The sequence below is a fragment of the Bos javanicus genome, chromosome 6 (assembly GCF_032452875.1).
Source record: "Bos javanicus breed banteng chromosome 6, ARS-OSU_banteng_1.0, whole genome shotgun sequence".
NCBI classification, from domain to species: domain Eukaryota; kingdom Metazoa; phylum Chordata; class Mammalia; order Artiodactyla; family Bovidae; genus Bos; species Bos javanicus.
The window spans coordinates 59722172-59742598 of record NC_083873.1 but is presented as its reverse complement, the minus strand read 5'-3'; the positions used below and the strand labels follow the sequence as shown (position 1 = coordinate 59742598).

Here is a 20427-nt window from a genome sequence, read left to right as displayed (position 1 = left end):
AGGGGACATAAAAATAGAACTCTAACTGCAAACAGAGCCAGAATTACCTCTTGAATAAATTCTAAAACCTTCTACTGGATTAAATTCCAGTTAGTGCTGGAAGATTCACCACTGAATATTACGTTCAAGGTACAGTGTGTCTATTAGTGAGCAAATAAAGCTCCCCCAAGAATTCCAATTCCAAATTGCATAGTAATCACACACACACATAGACACACACATGGCTGTGAATCAAAGTTAACTGGTGGTTTGTGCTACCATGAGTGTAAACTCATGCCTGCTTTTGATCCCAGGTAAAGACTGGTTGGTAAACATTGGGAATATTTCCCAGTACAGTGTTATCCCTTGCCCTCTAAAATGTCCCACTTCAGAGAATTCCCTAGTAGTCCAGTGGTTAGGATTCCATGCTTCCACTGCTGGGGGACCTAGATTCGATACCCAACCAGGGAACTAAGATCCCACAAGCCATGCATCAGGGCCAAAAGAAAAATGTCCCACTTCAAACTTAAAATCCTACTGAAAGGTACTCTAAACCAGTATTAAGGGAATTCAAATCCTTGATGATTTCTGCTTTAAGCCTGAGTTAACCCCAAGATGTTATTTTACACTAACAAGCCCAAACTCAACCTAAAACAAAAACAACAAAAATTCTAGCTAATAGTTCAAAATAATAATAGCTTGATTTTGATAGTATATTCTCCTGTTTTACATGCCAAACTGTGAATAAATGAGTAGTTTTGAATATAATGCCATGTTTGTTTAATGAGAGCAGCCTTCTGAAGACTAACGTGTTTTCAGTGTGTGAGAGCATGGCTCTGTGTGGGGAAGGTCCTGCTGCCAGGGACCTGGCATCCATGTGGGCTGCGGGACCGTCTGAGCCCAGTGCAGCAAGTCTCTGCAGGTTCTTTCTGGAAGAGCCTCTTGCAAAGTGCTATAGCCAAAGGTTAGGTGAGAAACAGGCTTACACTCGGATGGCTGAGCGACGTCACCAGTAGAAAATCACACTGCCAGACAACTTACCTGCTATGAATGGAATCTGGGAGGCTCTGATATGCCAGTCTACACCAGAATTCACAGGCTAGGCTTCTCATTCTGACTAGTGTAGGGTTGGCTGGGGTAGCGTCTTGTTTCTCTGTAAACACAAGGAAGATTCTTAACTCAGTCTTAAGACTGGGTAAGATTTTTAAGTTCAAATTTCTTACGCTAACATTTCTTGAGCACTTGGCCCGAGGTTCTGCACTGGGAGCTTTGCATGGATCATTTCAGTTCAATGGTAGGAGTCACTCAGGGCAGCTGTGGTACAGACTCTTAAGACACACTGTCAGGGTTCAAGGTAAGCTCCAGGAGGACGAGGTCCACTGGTATTTGGCACATAGTAGGTGCTCAATTTGGAGAAGGCAATGGCAACCCTCTCCAGTACTCTTGCCTGGAGAATCCCATGGACGGAGGAGCCTGCGTAGGCTGCGGTCCTTGGGGTCGCTAAGAGTCGGACATGACTGAGCGACTTCACTTCCACTTTTCACTTTCATGCATTGGAGAAGAAAATGGCAACCCACTCCAGTGTTCTTGCCTGGAGAATCCCAGGGATGGGGGAGCCCAGTGGACTGCCATCTATGGGGTTGCACAGAGTCGGACACGACTGAAGCGACTTAGCAGCAGCAGCAGCAGGTGCTCAATTAATATGTACAGAATGAATGAATTTAAAATCTTAAGAAATTTTGTTTACATATAAGTGTTAGGAGCTGAGCCAGCATTCTTCAGCAGATGTCTCTTCTTCTGGTCTCATAAATTTGACTGTGTAGTTAAATGGAAGACAGCTTAGAATTGCAGGGGGTGGGGAGGCAAGCAGTTTGAGAAGACTCTTTAAAACTGGTCCTGAAATTAAGTAATTGCTCAGCATAGGAAACAGGGAAAAGTGACTGTAATACCTTAGCAAGAAGAATCTTTGTTATTTAGTCTCATTGATGTTCTCCATGAACGAAGGTTGGCAAACTTCTTCTATACCTGGCCAGAGAGTAAATATTTCAGCCTTTATGACCCATGCAATCTCTGAACTAGTCAAGTCTGCCACTGAAATGGAAAAAGAGCCATCTTTCTTTCTTTTTTTTTTTTAAAAGAGGATGACTGTTCCAATAAAACTTTATTTAAAAAAACAAATGGCAGGCTATATTTGGACCATGGTGTAATTTGCCAAGCCCTGGTCTAAAGCATGTCTAGTTGTAATAAAGTTTCTGTTTCATCTCTGAAAGAAGGGTCATATAGCTAAATGTTATATAGCTCCCCTGCTTTCAAGACATTAAATAAGCCATATATCTTTTACATATCTAAGCCTTTGGCCTTGAAAACTCATTAAACAGCATGGTAATTTATTTAACTATGGCATCTTAGACATAAAGATAAGAAGAATGGAGTTTGCAGACCATAAGACTTTCTTGAATGTGTTAAACTAATGCAATATACCATTTGTAATGGCCTCTAATGAAATCCTAACTTTACAGAATCTTATTTTTATCCTTTTCACTATGTGTGTTAACCTTTACATAATAAAGAACCATTTTAACTGTTTTTACATGTACAGTTCAGTGGCATTAAGTACATTACACTGATGTGCAACCATCACCACCACCCCTCTCCAGAACTTTCTTATCATCTCTCACTGGAACGCCATAAACCATAGTTCCCCATTCTCCCTCCTCACAGTTCTTGGCCACCACTATTCTGCTTTCTATGAATTTGACTCTTTAGGTACTTCATGAAAGTGGAAACATACAATATTTGTCCTTTTGTACCTGGCGTATTTCACTTAGGGTATCTTCATGGTTCATCCATGCTGCAGCATGTGTGAGAATTTCCTCTTCTTTAAGGCTGAATAATACTCCCTTGAGTACACATGCCACATTGTGTTTGCCCATTCATGTGTAGTGGACTTTGGGGTTGTTTCTACCTTTTGGCTACTGTGAATAATACTGTTATGACCAATGGTGTGCAAATATCTGTGTTGAGTCCCAATTTTCAGTTCTTTTGAGTATATACCCAGTAGTGGAATTGGTGGATCATATGATAACTGTTATGTTCTTGAGCAACCACTATACAGTTCTCCACAGTAGCTGCACCATTTTACATTCCCACCAGCAATGAGCAAAGATTGCAGTTTTTCTACATTCTTGTCAACACTTATTTTACTTCATTAGTTTGTATGTTTGGTTGGTTATAATAGCATGCTAGGACTTCCCAAGTGGCTCAGTGGTGAAGAATCTGCAGTGCAGGAGACCCAGGTTCAATACCTGGGCCAGGAACGTACCTTGGAGGAAGAAATGGAAACCCACTCCAGTATTCTTGCCTGGAGAATCCCATGGACAGAGGAGCCTGGCAGGCTACAGTCAGTGGGGTCACAAAGAGTCAGATATGACTGAGCACTCACAGGTGCGTGCACACACACACACACACACAATAGCATGCTAATGGGTGCAGAGTGGTATCTTATTGTGGTTCTCAGTTGCTTTTATGTATCTGTAGTATAAAAATAGTTCATTTAAATACTACACTAATTTATATTTCATGCAAATTATATATATTTTTTTCATGGGTATATGCATTTATTCCTCTCCTAACTCCAGAATTATATGAGATGGCTTCCAAGGACATGAAAACAGTAAGATGAATAATATACATAGCTAAATTCATGGCATTGGGAATATAGGAGACTAAAAAAATGAAACTATAGCCAAGATCAGATGAACCTGAGAGTGTACTGTAATGTCTTACACAATTAAAAACTAAAGTGACAAATTCAGTTCCAAACCTCCTAGGGGTCAAAGTAAAAAGGGAAGGGGGACCAGTAACATGATTCATTTATCCCAGATGATGAAAGCTCAGGAAAAAAGGCTTTTCTTGGCTTGCAGGTGCAAGAGAATAAGCTATAACTACTTACTGAAAGCAACAGATTTTCTGGTGAAATTAATAGGGCTGGAATTGAAAATGACTCCCTTAGCCTGGCATTATACAGCTTTTTGTGAGAGTTAAAGAGTAGTTTCAAAGTACAATTATCAAAGTATTAAGAAAAAGTCAATTCTACATCTCTCAGAAGAGATAGAAGGACTATTCCTTTGGACTTTAGTCACTGTTTTATGTAGTTAAACCATGTTAAGATCTTGAATTCCCTCATACATGTTTATATATATATATACACCTGGCATTTCCTTCCCAGGTCACAGATTATAAATGCATGTGTGTTTGTACAAAGAATCTTCTTATCTTCTTAAGAATATATCCTTATCTTCCTTTTGGAAGGAGGGAAAGATCTTCATGTTCAAATCTGATACTGAAATTTCTGCTTCAACACAAAACTCCAGGAACTATATTTTCAAATTTAAACCAGAAAAAAAGGCTTCATAATAATTGGATATGTTGCCAAAACAGCTTTCAAGCAACTGAAGAGCAAAGAAAATTAAAAATAAGAATAGCAGCCATATCAAACAGATGTTTTTAAAGAACTGAGAAAGTGTCAAAATTACTCTAAAACTAAATTGGTCTGAAGTTTTACCCAGAAGTTTGGATGAACTGTAATAACTGACATTTCTTGAGCATTTACAACTTCCCAAGCACAGTTCAAAATGCTTGTATGTATTAACTCACTTTTGTAAACTTAACAAAGTTAATACTGTTATCATCGTTCCCATTTTATAGACAGGGAAACTGAGGCATGAAGGAGCTGGATATCCTTGCTTCAGGTCATACAACTAGGAAGTGTTCAAGCTAGGGTTCACACATAGTCATGCACTCTGGTTCCAGTTCAGTTCAGTTCAGTTCAGTCTCTCAGTCGTGTCCAACTCTTTGCGACCCCATGAACCGCAGCATGCCAGGCCTCCCTGTCCATCACCAACTCGCGGAGTTCACTCAAACTCATCTCCAGTGAGTCAGTGATGCCATCCAACCATCTCATCCTCTGTCGTCCCCTTCTCCTCCTGCCCTCAATCTTTCCCAGCATCAGGGTCTTTTCAAATGAGTCAGATCTTTGCATCAGGTGGCCAAAGCATTGGAGTTTCAGCTTCAACATCAGTCCAGTGGCCACTCACTAACCCGTGAACCTGTACTGCTGCTTGATGTTTCAGCAGATGAACCAAAGTAGTACTGGTTGGCCAACAGGCAAAAACATACATTCTGTTGTGTCCCTATCATTCCTTTTTTTTTTCTTTAGATGAGCAAATGTACCTTAATTAACCTTGAAATTTCCCTTAATATCCTTGTGTAGAATTCCCAGTAGTAAATTTTAAACAATGGAAAAAAAATTTAGTTGAATGATGAAACCATATTCCAATTATAAATCATATTTTTACAGTTTTAAGAATGTGGAAGAATGCTTATAAAATGAAGTAAAGCAGCAGATGTAAATTTGTTGGAAGCCTAGCACCACCTCTCCCATTCCCCCCAAAGAAACTATCAAAAGAAAGATGGAAAAGTTTATGTGGCTATCACTGGGTAGGAGAATTAGGAATAACTTCTTTTCCTACTTTTTCTTAATTTCCATAAAATTTACTTGAATACTTTCATAGTCCAAAAAAATGAAATAAACTTCATTTTTTAAAAAAAGCTAAGCAGAGCTATTCTTCACAAAGGCACAATAAGAAGCGCCTAGTGATAATCTCACTGTCTAATTTTAAATCATTTCTAAGGGCCTTGCTCTGAAGGAGTGAAGGTGGCATGGTTTGGACTTGCACTTATGTGGGTATTTAATTTTAGAAAAAAATGAAAAACTCTGCAATTGTCCCATTGCAAGTATTCAGTAGCCACTTGTGGCTACTGACAGCTTTTTCATCATCACAGAGAGTTCTTATTGCCCAGCACTGGTTTAGAAAAAAGAACACAAGATGGCTTGAAATCAAGTCCCGATAGGAGTGGATACCTACTGTGTGAAATGAGTAATTTATTCAACCTATTTCCCCACAGACAAATTGGGACTAATGATACTGTCACTTACCATGAAAGGAGATTAAGATCAAATAAGATAATGGATGTGACAGTTCTCTGAAAACTATCCTGCAGTTTACCAGATAGTTGTTTTCAAAAATCCCCAGCCTGAACCTAATCTAGCTCTTTGTGCACTGATTCCAAATCCATGAATGGTTCATAATTGCTGACAAGGAATGACAGTGTAAAAGTCAGACTTACCAGCTCTTCCCACAGTTCTTCGCGCAAGTCCTTCGTTATTGTGGATATTCCATTTCTTCCCTGTAAAAAGCTTCAGCACACAGTTCTGTATCTTCTACAACACCTCCTCAGTTTTTTCCTTAACAATATAAATACACTGCCCTCTTTCCATTCCTAAATGAAAAAGCCTCTTTAAAAAGAAAGCAAAGAAAGCAGACTTTGTTTGCCAAAGAAATAAAGGGGGTAAAATACTATAACTAAAAGGAAATCAATCTGAGTTGACAGTGCAGGAATTAAGCAAAAGATGTTGCCAACTGCCTCAGGAACATGAGATTTGCACCCACAGTGACAGCAGGTTCTCTATGCTTCAAAGCTGTTGGGGGTACTGATTAGGCGGAAGTACCTGCTCCTTCTGATTTTTTTTTTCCTGAGTCACTTCTGGTTTTTCCTGCAAAACAACTTGCCTAATTTAGACTATTTTAGAGCTGCCGCTCATCCAGAGAAGTCCCCATCTTATTTCTCATTTAACCACCCGATAGTTAAGCGTGAGTCTTGGATGGCTTTAAGAAAAAAAAAGAGGAGAAAAAGAAGGAAAAAAATTGTAGTTAAGTTGTGGCTCAACTTGGTGTAGATTGTAGGCTCATCCTCTCTCTCCTGCCTTCCCCAGGTCTCCACCGGCCGTGGATGCCTTTGACATTATGACCGCAGAGGATTCCACCGCAGCCATGAGCAGCGACTCCGCCACCGGGTCCTCTGCCAAGGTGCCCGAGGGCGTGGCGGGCGCGCCCAATGAGGCGGCGCTGCTGGCGCTGATGGAGCGCACGGGCTACAGCATGGTGCAGGAGAATGGGCAGCGCAAGTACGGTGGCCCGCCGCCCGGCTGGGAGGGCCCACACCCGCAGCGCGGCTGCGAGGTCTTCGTGGGCAAGATCCCCCGCGATGTGTATGAGGACGAGCTGGTGCCAGTATTCGAGACTGTGGGCCGCATCTACGAGCTGCGCCTCATGATGGACTTCGACGGCAAGAACCGCGGCTACGCCTTCGTCATGTACTGCCACAAGAACGAGGCCAAGCGCGCCGTGCGCGAGCTCAACAACTATGAGATCCGCCCCGGACGCCTGCTGGGCGTGTGCTGCAGCGTCGACAACTGCCGCCTCTTCATCGGGGGCATCCCCAAGATGAAGAAGCGCGAGGAGATCCTGGAGGAGATCGCCAAGGTCACAGAGGGCGTGCTCGACGTGATCGTCTACGCCAGCGCGGCCGACAAGATGAAGAATCGCGGCTTCGCCTTCGTGGAGTACGAGAGCCACCGCGCCGCCGCCATGGCGCGCCGCAAGCTCATGCCCGGCCGCATCCAGCTGTGGGGCCACCAGATTGCTGTGGACTGGGCCGAGCCCGAGATCGACGTGGACGAGGATGTGATGGAGACCGTGAAGATCCTCTACGTGCGGAACCTCATGATCGAGACCACCGAGGACACCATCAAGAAGAGCTTCGGCCAGTTCAACCCGGGCTGCGTGGAGCGCGTCAAGAAGATCCGCGACTACGCCTTCGTGCACTTCGCCAGCCGCGAGGACGCTGTGCACGCCATGAACAACCTCAACGGCACCGAGCTGGAGGGCTCGTGCCTCGAGGTGACGCTGGCCAAGCCCGTGGACAAGGAGCAGTACTCCCGCTACCAGAAGGCAGCCAAGGGTGGCGGCGCAGCCGAGGCAGCAGTGGTGCAGCAGCCCAGCTACGTGTATTCCTGTGACCCCTACACGCTAGCCTACTATGGCTACCCCTACAACGCCCTCATCGGGCCCAACAGGGACTACTTCGTGAAAGGTTAGTGGGGGTTCCTCGCCTGCGTGGGTGGGAGTCGGGGAGACGCATCTGCCAGATGGATGCCATTTGGGAGGTGATGGCTGTCATTTACTGAGCTGGTGGACGGCGACCCTTCCTACTCACCCTCGTTGGGGCAGTCAGTCACTTCTACAGCATCGAGAAAATGTAGATGGTTCATATATACAGCGTGAGGTAACATTACCCATCATGTGAAGCATGCAAGCTCTTCTTGCGTTTTCTTGCGTTTTCCCAGGGCCTTTATCCAACGTGGGGCTAGACGGCAAGGTTCTTAGGTTAAAGCCTGCTTGTGAAATTAAACCTTTAGAATGTTGGGGAGTAGGGGGCACAGTATTGTTGGGTTTGTTTGTGTTGTTTTGTTGTTCTTAGTCACTGACTAGCCTGTACTGAAAGCAGGCATTACACTGGAAAACAAAATACTTGGGTTCTGGGTCCTGCCATCTGATTAACTGGCTCTGTGACTTTAGTCAGCCCCTTTAAGCTCCCGAAGCCTGTTTTCTCACGCCTAAAATGAGGAAGATGAACTAGCAGTTCCCCTTCTACATCTAGTTTTGTGACCGTCTTAGAAAATTTTTATTTATTGGAGTGGCAGTTACAATCCTAGGAACTCACCCTTCAAGTTCATCTTGTGTACTAAGCAGACATCTTAGGATGCATCTAGGCTGGAGCCAGAAAGTCTGAAGCATCTTCCGAGCTCACTAAAGAGCAGAGGTGTAGCCACCTGCAGCTTAGAGCCAGGACAGATACCGAAGTGCCAAGAACCTTGGGTTAAGATCCACCTCCTGTACTGTTGCTGTTGGTAGCTCATCATTTTTTGTGTTGTTATTATAAGCAGGCAGCATAAGAGGCCGGGGTCGAGGTGCAGCTGGCAACAGAGCCCCGGGCCCCAGGGGTTCCTACCTTGGGGGATATTCTGCTGGCCGTGGTATATATAGCCGATATCATGAAGGAAAAGGAAAACAGCAAGAAAAAGGATATGAACTTGTACCGAATTTGGAAATCTCTGCCGTCAATCCAGTTGCCATTAAGCCTGGTACAGGTCAGTATAAACCAGAGTGAGAATGCATTTATTCAGCCTGAACCCCAACTCTCTCTCTTTGAAGTGACTTCCTCGGCACTTTCATCTGTACATGGGTTCCTCTTCTCAAAGGCAGGCGGAGATTAGGCAAGGATTGTGGCCTCCTGGGCCTTCTTATCTAGAACTTGGGGGATGGTCTAATTTTGACCATGTTCAAGTCAAACTTTCTTATAGTGGGTTTCCCAAATGGCTGTCACCAGTTGTTAGACTTTTTCTCAATTAGGTAGGTTCTCAATTAAGGAGGTTGGGGCGAGGGGTGCGAGGGTAGAAAAATGTGAGGCTCTTCTATATCTTCTACCAGCTAACAGCTTTCTGTTCCTTACTCAAGCCTATTTTGACCCCAGTCATCAGAAGCCAGAAGGTGCAACTCTTTGCCAGTTGTGAGAGTTGTTGGGAAATTCCCCTTCAGGAGCAAATAACGCTGCTGTGCCTTGTCGTGGTCTTAACCAACCAGAACACCTGGGAGTAAGGCAGCAGAGAAACTTTCTGCAGCTAATTCCCAGCTCTCATTTCCGCCTCTTGCTGGATCAGTAGATTGAGGGTAGGGGCACTCAAGTAGTTGAAGCTAAGGACCTTGAACTTTGCTTCCACCCTCCAGGCCCCACAAACCAGTTTTCCAACGTTGTTAATGCTCGTCAGTCATCTGAGACAGGTCTTCTTTCTAATCCTAAGCTGCAGGGAGCTTTATTGAACTGCACAGTGTGAGCACGGCACAAACTCCTTATGTGCGCACACCACACAAGCACCCAAACACATGGGAAATTCCATCATGATACTCCTCCAGACCTTCTCCCAGTCTCATGGAGGGTAGGTTGAAGAGCTCTTTGAGAGCATCCGCACTTCGAAGCTCAGCTCCTCTGACTTCGTGTTGGCTGAGGACTGTACTCCTTACCCTGGCTAAAACGGTTTCAAGGGAGCTGTGTATAGGGAGTGTAGGTTGGCATTGGCCACATAGGGGCTTACAAGGCCTTTTCTCAGTAGAGCTTCCTTTTGAAGTAATCCAGTGATTTTTTTTTTTTTTTTTAATGCCTGTGAAAAAAATTCTGCCACTTCTGCAGTTAAGTGACTTCTTAGACTGGATTTCCTTGGAAATGTCATTGATGCGTCAAGCAATATAAAACTGATCCTGTTTCTCTCTAATTCCATAAAGCAGAGCCTGGATACAGGAGTTGTCACTTCTACTTGTTGGGAAAGGTATTCCCATTGGCAGTAGTTTAAGATTTAACTAGAGAAAAGAAAAGTCGCTCAGTCATGTCCAACTCTTTGAAAACCCATGGACTGTCCATGGAATTCTCCAGGCCAGAATACTGAAGTGAGTAACCTTTCCCTTCTCCAGGGACTCTTCCCAACCCAGGTTTCCTGCATTGCAGGCAAATTCTTTACCAGCTGAGCCACCAGGGAAGCCCAGAGAAAAGAACTCAAAGATCTTTAAGCATGTAATTGTGTTCTGAGGCGTAGGGTAGAAATTCCTGTGGCTGGTAGCCAGAACAATCCAGAGTTGCTTAGTACAACTCAGATGTAGCTCAAACTTATAGCCCTTTCTAGACCCTGTCCCCTTGACCTCTATTTCTGATTCATTCAGAAAATTAGAACTCTGTATTTTAGGAGGAACACCAGGCAATAGTGAAGTATCTAGGCACAAGATCATATAGATAGAAAGGCAGGTAAAAGATCTGGTTTAGATTTTAGATATATTTTATTGAATGACTGTATCATTGTTTAGCCTACAGTCATTTCTCTTTGGGCTTCCCCAGTGGTTCATTGGTAAAGGATCTACCTGCAAAGCAGGAGACGTGGATTTGATCCCTGAGTCGGGAAGATTCCCTGAAGGAGGGCAACCCACTCCAGTATTCTTGCCCGGAGAATCTCATGGACAGAGAAGCTGGGTGGGTTACAGTCCATAGAGTCACAAAAAGTTAGACACAAATGAAGCGACTGAGCACACAGCATGCAAGCATTTCTCTTTAACTTATATCAAATCAGCTTTTATTCGAAGAAATTACCTACAGTTGGAAAATAAAAATAAGTGAAAGTATACTTTGTTGTATGCATTTCAATATTCTTACCATCCTCAAAACATGCAGCACACACACAAACTCCCCCAAATCAGGGCTATTTTTTTTTTTTTTTTGGTCTTTTTACCTCTCCTTATCATACATTGGAGAAGGGCATGGCAACCCACTCCAGTATTCTTGCCTGGAGAATCCCATGGACAGAGGAGCCTGGCGGGCTGTACAGTCCATAGGGTCGCAAAGAGCCAGACATGACTGAAGCAACTTAGCAGCAGCATACATTGACATTCGAAAACTGTGATCTGTCTGATCCTCTGGTTGAAATGAGTCCTTTGAACTTTATTCACAGAAACATGTCTTTGCATTGGCAGGTCGGGGAGGATATACACTGACCTCTGAGTTCTCAGAATGAAACTCTCAATAGCACCTGCTCTTTAAAACGTGGTGAAAGTGAAAAAGGGCAGTGGGGCAGGTACTGAGTAAGATAGGTAATAAGGAACTGGCAGGCTCTTCTCACACTCTTGGGCCTCAACCCTCTGCTCTCACTTCTTATTCTGATCCTGTTTTCTCAAAATTGCAAGGCCCTTTCCTGCTTTGTAGGACCTCAAGAATACGAGTCTAAACGCTATTCTGTTCTAAATTCTGTTAGCAGCAGTAGAAAATGTGGGTAAAACTTAACTGTAGGCTTGCGTACCCTGAGGATCCGTGGGGAGATCCCACCCATTGCCCACATGGTTCCTTTTGAAAGTCCAGCGGGATATAGGATACCTCCACCTCCCCTCTCTTCCTCTTGGGTAGCACCTGTAGTGAGAGAGCATTCGTTTGCAGGCAGAGCCCCTGGCTGCTAAACTTGTTTTTAAAAGTATTGAGGAAGTGATGGCGCTTCCCTCAGTGCCTGGAAGTGACTGACCTGTGTTTCCCTTTTCCTTCTTTTGCAGTGGCCATCCCTGCCATCGGCGCCCAATATTCCATGTTTCAGGCAGCTCCGGCCCCTAAAATGATTGAAGATGGTAAAATCCACACAATGGAGCACATGATCAGCCCCATCGCTGTGCAGCCCGACCCAGCCAGTGCTGCTGCGGCCGCCGCAGCCGCCGCTGCCGTCATCCCTGCCGTGTCCACGCCACCGCCTTTCCAGGTAGGCTTCCTGCTGCGGTGTTTGTGTGAGGTCTCATGTATCACAGATTCACTTAATACTCTGCAGGAGCACTGACACTGTGCCTGGCTTTCTGCTAGAACTATGGGTCTGAGTGACAGAAATATTTTTGTAAGATAAATCATGACAGGACAGGAAAATGTTAGATAAGAATTGTACTATCCTAAAGTTGCCAGTGTATTAAAGATAGGAAGCAATATGCAAAAATGACATATGGAATTTCTCACAGTGTCGTTATACATCCTATTTTTTTTTAATGACATAGGATAATTTTTAACTCATGTACTTATTGTTACAGAGGTGACACACGGAGTCCCAGGGTTCATGCCAGATTGTAGTTTTGCATTCCAGATTATAGTTCAGTAAAGGTTTTTTAAAGTTCTGCCCCTCTTCTTCCCCTCCATCCCTCTCTATGAGTATATCCATAGGTATATACGTATGCATATATATATGTGAGTGCCTGTAGAGAGACAGAAATGTCTGTAAAGATTTACGAAACTTTACAAAACTCTCCCAACCATATCCAGCTATTCCCATTTCTCCTCCCAATCCAGTTTTACCATTCCATCCTCCTTCCTCACCTTTACTCATAGTGTTCTCATCTATCTGGTTTTTTTCTCTAGAACCTTTTCCATCTACCTCACCTTGGAAACCATCTGTCCTGTATATCTCCATATTGGCTGCTTGACTACCAGTCAAGTTCTATGTTCTGTCTCCCCAATTAAAGTATTTCCAGACCAGGAGCCACATCTTATATATATTTCTTTGTTTCTGCAATATGTAGCACACAGGGAATATCTATACCATATATCATTTTCCTAGACAGAAAAATAATCTTGTTGAAGCTATCCTTTGTGAAGCAGTGAATATCAAACACCTCATCAATCCATAAGCATAAAAACTCAGGCCAGGGATGTCTTGTATCTAACTGGATAAGAATTATCGAGGAGACATGTTTATAAAACAGAGATTCTTAGATTTAAACCCCAGAAGACTCCAGTTCAGCAGAACTGGGCTGGGGTTCTAGAATCCATATTTTGTCCCACCTCCTCAGTAATGCTGAAACAGCTAGGCCTGTGAACCCCAGCAGTAGTCTTGGGTTGGAAATGACTCACAAGGTAGTTATTACTGTGTCCTGACTATAAATACATACAGTAACCTACAAGCATTACCTAGTGGAATTCTGCTAATTCTAATTCCTCTTTACTAGGAAACTTGTGAACTTTGGTCTTCGCTGAGTGGTCACAGCTGTGGCTGGGCCCAAATTTCAGGCTTCATGATTACATTCTGGATTGCAGGCTGTTTCTGTCTTATATCAGTCTGTACGGATGCTGGCGTCGGGGTCTTGTGGCTTGGGATTTGTTCAGTGTGCTGTCATCATCAGTAGAGTCCTATGGCAGTTGTTCCCTCCTCCAGTATATTCTGCAGAATGCCTGGAGCCACTTCCTCTGTAATGTGGGAATGGCTTCTTTGAGTATGTGGCCCCGCTGCTGTCCCTCAAAGCTGAGTACTGTCTGTCCTGCCTTGAGTTCTTTGACCTGGGTTCTCTGGTACGTTCCGTCCTCTACCTCCTCTGTGTTCTCTGCCAAACTGCAGCAGAGGAAGGAGCATTTTAAGCTCCACGGATTGGTAAAAAGAACACTGTTCAGAGTGAAACCACAGATCGGTTCCCAGTGACCTTCCTAGGGAACACCTTCGATCTTCCTCCTGTTTTGCAGGAGCTCAGAGATGTTCCTTTGTAGCCATTTAAATCCAAAATTCCATATAGCCTTTGCAGGCAATTAGAAAAAGAAGCTTGCATGTGTAGACAGTCCTTTTTTCACGTTTATTTCTCAAAATGTCTCAATCTTCACAGCAAGTCAGTGGTATAGGTAGAGCAAGAACCATCCCTTTTTTGAGAGGAGGGGAAATTGAGGCCTTTTTCTCTCCTCCTCCCCAGCTCCCCACACTCAACTCAACCTCATCACACAGCCCTGAGCTCAGGTGTTGGGCTGCACTGTTGTACATGGAGTGGTTTCTCTCTGATGTCACCTTCCTGGTGATCCTTTCCTTTGTGCATTTGTCACTAAAGAGATGTCCACAGATTTGGAGAAGATAGCTTGTGTCCTGCTATGAACCACAGTCTTCCCAGTTCCAAAGTTTCTCTCCTTGGTTGTAAAGTGTTACTAACGTTCATTGTGGCTGCATTGTAGCAGGCAGGATAATGCAAGGCTAAATGCACAGGTGCCAGACTCACACATCCCATTGTTTAAAAGCTGTGTCACCTTGTGCAAGTCATTTAAAACATCTAAGCTTCTCCGTATAATCCACCAGCTTCATTGGTGGTTGTGATGATGTTTCAATAGTGTCACTTAATAAGGCACTTAGAATAGTGCCTGCTGCTGCTGCTGCTAAGTCACTTCAGTCATGTCCGACTCTGTGCGACCCCAGAGACGGCAGCCCACCAGGCTCCCCCGTCCCTGGGATTCTCCAGGCAAGAACACTGGAGTGGGTTGCCATTTCCTTCTCAAATGAGTGAAAGTGAAAAGTGAAAGTGAAGTTGCTCAGTCGTGTCCGACTCCTAGCGACCCCATGGACTGCAGCCTACCAGGCCCCTCCGTTCATGGGATTTCCCAGGCAAGAGTACTGGAGTGGGGTGCCATTGCCTTCTCCATAATAGTGCCTAGCAGACTGTAATCTCTGTTATTGTTATCATTTGGATATTATTTGGATTACAGTTGAAAAAAATGACTCTTCAATTCTGAAGTTCTTTGAACATAATTTTGTGACTCTAATTTGGAGATTTTTGTAAAGGAATGATAAGTAATTCCTTTATAAAACCCAGGAAGAAATAATTTCTTTAAATCTACTTCTCCCTTTTGCATATCCTAAACTATTTGTACCACAGGGCATTCTATGAAACATAAGGTACACAAGATGTTTTGTTAAATAAATGTATGTTTTGTTTTACCAAAAATCTCCTTTTCCCTTAAGCAGTCCACAGAATGAACTCCGTAGCAAACATTTTGGAAAATACTGAACCACAGTCTTCCTTGTCTACTTGTTCTGAAAATGTAGTATATTTCACTCTCAAGTGGAGGGAAGGAACCATCTGGACTTTCAGAGCCAGCGTGGCATCTACAGTAAGGCAGCTTCAGATAGCGCCTCTTTCCCCACTTCCTCCTCATGTGGAAATCCCACCTTATCCAAGTGAAAGTGAAAGTGTTAGCTGCTCAGTCCTGTCCAACTCTTTGTGACCCCACAGACTATAGCCCACAAGGCTCCTCTATCCACAGAATTCTCCAGGCAAGAACACTGGGTTGGGTAGCCATTCTGTTCTCCAAGGGATCTGACTGACCCAGGGATTGAACCCAGGTCTCTGGCATTGCAGGCAGATTCTTTACCATCTGAGCCACCAGGGAAGCCCCACTTATCCTTCAAAACCCAGCTCAGAATTTTCCACTTCAGAGACACTTCCTCTTGCTCCTCAAGTTTGTTGGCTTCTTCTCTAAGCTTCCACAGCAACTGTATATTTAGTGGTATCATATCTTAGGTTGGCGATGACTGAAGCAAATGCATTTGTTGAAGATCCTGTATGATCACAGTCTTTTTAGGTCACAGCTTAAGATGCTGGCCCTTGGGAGAGCTGTGTACTTTGTTCCATAAAGTCATATACTGTGCTTCACTCCATTCTTGATACACCATGTTCCTTCAGTTAGGTATGAGTTGAGGCAGCTGGCATGTATTTTAGGGAAAATACTTATTCATAATTACAGTGAGATCAACTGAGTAAAGGGTAGACCTCAACTCCCATCTCTAGCTCGCTCTGGTACATAGGCTGATTGAGTAGAATGGTGGGCAGAAGATTCCAGAGTATTTGAACTTTCCCTAAACACTCCAGTTCTGTCATGGTCACCAGTTGAATTTGAATGTGCCTTGAGGATGCAACTCCACTTCAATGGCTCCTATCTCAGTCCCTTACGATTATTGCTTGTCTATCCATCTGCCCTGAGAATGGAAACTTTTGTTTCTCTGTCATTCCCTCACCCCTGGGAGTTGAATGAATGAATGGGGTTGTTGAATGAATGGATAGGTTGTTGTTGTTCTGTCGCTCAATAATGTCCAACTCTTTGTAACCCCATGGGCTGCAGCACACCAGGCTTCCCTGTCCTTTACCATCTCCCTGAATTTGCTAAAACTCATATCCATTGAGTCAATGATGCCATCCAACTATCTCATCCTCTGTTGCCCCGTCTCCTCCTGCCCTCAATCTTTCCCAGCATCAGGGTCTTTTCCAGTGAGTTGGCTCTTCACATCAGGGAGGCCATAAGTGTTGGAGCTTCCACTTCAGCATCAGACCTTCCAGTGACTATTCAAGGCTGATTTCCTTTAGGATTGGCTGGTTTGATCTTGTTATCCAAGGAACTCTAAAGAGTTTTCTCCAGCACCACAGTTTGAAAGCATCAATTCTTCGATGCTCAGCCTTCTTTATAGTCCAGCACTCACATCCATACATGACTACTGGAAAAACCAAAGCTGTGACTATACAGACCTTTGTTGGCCAAGTGATGTCTCTGCTTTTTAATATGCTGTCTAGGTTTGCCATAGCTTTTCTTCCAAGGAACAAGCATCTTTTAACTTCTTGGCTGCAGTCACCATCTGCAGTGATTTTGGAGCCCAAGAAAATAAAGTCTCTCACTGTTTGCATTGTTTCTCCATCTATTTGCCATGAAGTGATAGGACCAGATGCCATGATCTTAGTTTTCTGAATGTTGAGTTTTAAGCCAGTTTTTTCACTCCTGTTTCACCTTCATCAAGAGACTCTTTGCTTTCTGCCATTAGGGTGGTGTCTCCGCCTATCTGGTTAGATACCTACAGGTGATCAATAAGGATGCTCTGTCTCCCCTCAGGGTCGCCCAATAACTCCAGTGTACACGGTGGCTCCAAATGTTCAGAGAATTCCCACTGCCGGGATCTACGGAGCCAGTTATGTGCCATTTGCTGCTCCAGCCACAGCCACGATCGCCACACTACAGAAGAATGCAGCGGCCGCCGCTGCCATGTACGGCGGATACGCAGGCTACATACCTCAGGCCTTCCCCGCCGCTGCTATCCAGGTGCCCATCCACGACGTGTACCAGACCTACTGAGACCCGCCGCCGCCACTGAAGGAACACTTTACTATTTATGAAGAAAGACCGTGTTCGGTTAGCACACACGAAACCTGAACGCGAAGAATGTTATCAAATACCATACTGGAATATTTTATATTACATGAAGTTTTCACTAGTTTTTTAAGACTGTTTTCAATTTAGCAGACCTGTGTTCATACATTTCTAAGAGACTTGCAATGGTTTGTGCCTTAAACACCATCTCTTAAAAATTTGTATGTGGTAGTACATTTGTATAGAGGTTTTTGTTTTTGTATTTTTAAGGATATATTTTCAGTTATGAAGGTTATTTTCTTAACTTCTGCACTCCAGAGATTTCTATTTTGTAGTACCTTCAATAATATATCAAGTATATATTAAAAAAGCACACTTGAGCAGCTAGGGAACTATTTTGAAAAATATATTCAATATTTAAAGATACAAACAATAGTGCTTTAAAAATACTACAGAAAACATTATTTTAAAAGTTATACTGGAAAGTGCAATTATAAAATGAGTGAAACCTCTATTCTGCTGGAATTAAGGGTTGACGGGTGTTAACCACGTGTTATTCATGATGGTTCTGTTCTTTAAACGCTCGACCTCTCCTTAAGGCCAATGTTGAAAAGACTTGTCACACTTCTGAGTCCAAACACTGGAAGGCGCTGTCACCTGCTGCCCTCGTCCTGGGCCCCTACTCATTGTCCACGTGCCTTTGCTCTTAGATGTGTCCCCTCCACCGCCCACCACTACCCTCCACTCACCCTCCCCCGCCCCCAACCTTCCCCAGACCCACCTTCATATTTGGCAAGTCAAGGACAAATTAATTACTCTGACAGAGAACATTGATGGCTTTTATACTTCTTTTTGTTAGGGTTTTTTGTTTTGTATGGGTTTTTGTTTAGGGAGGGTTGTGGTTTGGTTGGGGAGCTATTTTCAATAGCAGAGTATGTGTAAGCACAAGATTTTAATAGTTTGCATAAGGCATCTTTGCATAGCTATTTAATTGTCCAATATGAAACCTTCACTCCTTTCTTAATGCTTTTATTATATTTGTTTTGAAGTCTAAGTTTGTAGAGACAGAGAATGTTATTATAGACAAGACCCCAAAGGCTCTTGTTAGCAGACGGTTATGCTTCTAGTTGCCTTATCATGTTTCATGCACAACGTCTGTGGTTGTCAGGGGTGTTGGAAATATGTTTATTGAACAGGGCCTCCCTCCGTTGTTGCTGTGCATGTGGCAAGTGAACTGAATTGGGGCGTGCACAGCCAGGAGGAGGAGGAGAGACCTGTAGGAGTAAAAGATAGTTTGTAAATATCTCCTAATGCTCATTTTTAGTTGTTTTATGTTGCAGAAATTCATGGTATATAGTTGAATGCAAAACAAAACCATTTTATTTCAATGTTATTAAACAGTTTTGTTTTATTAGGAAGTAAATGTATTGTTGCAGTGTTTTGTGCCTGTTTAAAGGCTTTTGTTTAGCAGAGTGAATGTAAAATACAGTAAAATGTTAAGATTGTCATCTACGTTATGAAATACATCAACTTGGAATTTTTTTTTAAGGTTCTAACAAGGAAGTGAGGTGTGCAATAGATGGCAAGGACATAGTTGTGTTTTTATGTCATATTAGAGATTCCATCAAATGTTTCCACTCACTGAATTTTGCTGATGGCTGAATTCTTATTGTGGATTGATAATAGGATCATGCCCTTAGCAGATGTTTTAGTTCTGTTTTACATTTTAAATTAAGAGATTCCCAGATGCTCTCTTTTCCCTCATCTTAGGGTGGGATGAATTTTTTATATATAAGCAATATTTATTTAACTATTCTATAAGATTATTGAGTGCCTGCAAAGGCCTTTAAACATTCCTAGCCTTCCTTTCCATCATTGTTAAATGACAGAAAGTAATTGTGCAATGTTTTCTGATGATGCACCCAGCGAGCTGCATCCAAACTCAAATCCGTCGTAATGAGTAATCCAACCAAATGCAGTTCGCGTTCAGCCCCCATCCCTTGACTTTGTATGAAAGAAGTGCTCTCTTACTCTCCTTCCAGTGAAGGGTTAATTAGCACAGAGGTTCACTGGATGAGACTGACCCAGGGATCTTACTGTATTTTACATGTGCCTGTAAGTTATTTGCAAAAATGGAAAAAAAAAAAAAAGGAAAAAAATGGTGTCTTAACATGGCAACTACCAAACTACCTTAAAAATAAATGTTGGTGACATAGCCAGTTAAGTATCAGTGAGCCTCCCACCTACCTATGGTCTGCCTGTTCCTGTTGTTTCAAAACCATTTCACATATATACACTACTGAGGTAAGTTTGTAACTTGAAATGTGAACTTTTTTTTAGGGTTAAGAACAAAGTATAAAAATGTTTAAAAAAAAAAAGCTTTCGAGTTCTCTGTTTTCAAACATGCTGGCAGTTTAGTTGTTATCTTTAGTGCTTTGTATTTGAAAAGCTTTTAAGTTTATTTAGATCTTGCTTCATTTACAATACATTCTTAGGATGTATGCAGTAAATAAAACTTTCTTAAAGCAATTTCAGTACCTTATTTTAAATTGTGTTTTCTTTATACACTTTTTTTTTTTTTTCCCCTAACAAAATTAGAAAAAAACCCTATAGCATAGAAGGAATTGACTGTTTCTGGCTGGAGAAAATCATATCTTTGATTTGGAATTATTAATGAAGTTGAGGTACATAGTAAAAATTGTGAATTATCAGTGTTTTCAGCCTTGGGTTCAGGTGGTAGAAAGTTGAGCATTCAACTACTACTTAGCATCTGGATCAGAGTAGGATGTGGCAAAGCCTGTCACTGTTCTCAGTGCTGAAGTTTGTTTATGATCCCAAGGGTTTTACACTTAGATATATACATGGACTCAGTTGATGTGACATTGAGTTGTTCGATGGTCTCATGAAAGTACTGGTGTGACCTGTATGTTGGTCACCGCACTGGAAACCACAGTCTTCCGTTTCACCTTTTTTGACAGCGTGCAGCAAGATTAGAAAGACACTGCCTTTTCCTCTATACATCATCACTAACTTCAGGTGGGATCC

At 42.9% G+C, this 20427-nt stretch overlaps 1 protein-coding gene across 4 annotated transcripts in view; it reads left to right on the top strand.

Moving 5' to 3' along the window:
• Nucleotides 1-19911, top strand: part of RBM47 (RNA binding motif protein 47) — a 176562-nt gene extending 156651 nt beyond the window's left edge. For 2 of the 4 annotated variants that reach the window (XM_061421194.1, XM_061421193.1), the window contains 4 exons: nt 6815-7974; nt 8825-9031; nt 12021-12220; nt 17128-19911. In XM_061421194.1, coding sequence (XP_061277178.1) covers nt 6846-7974; nt 8825-9031; nt 12021-12220; nt 17128-17367 — 1776 coding nt within the window. In that variant the 5' untranslated portion in view covers nt 6815-6845 and the 3' untranslated portion in view covers nt 17368-19911. Of the gene's footprint in view, nt 1-6814; nt 7975-8824; nt 9032-12020; nt 12221-17127 lie in introns of those variants that run through there. The other 2 variants (XM_061421192.1, XM_061421195.1) reach the window with 2 other exon arrangements.
• The last annotated feature ends 516 nt before the right edge of the window (nt 19912-20427 follow it).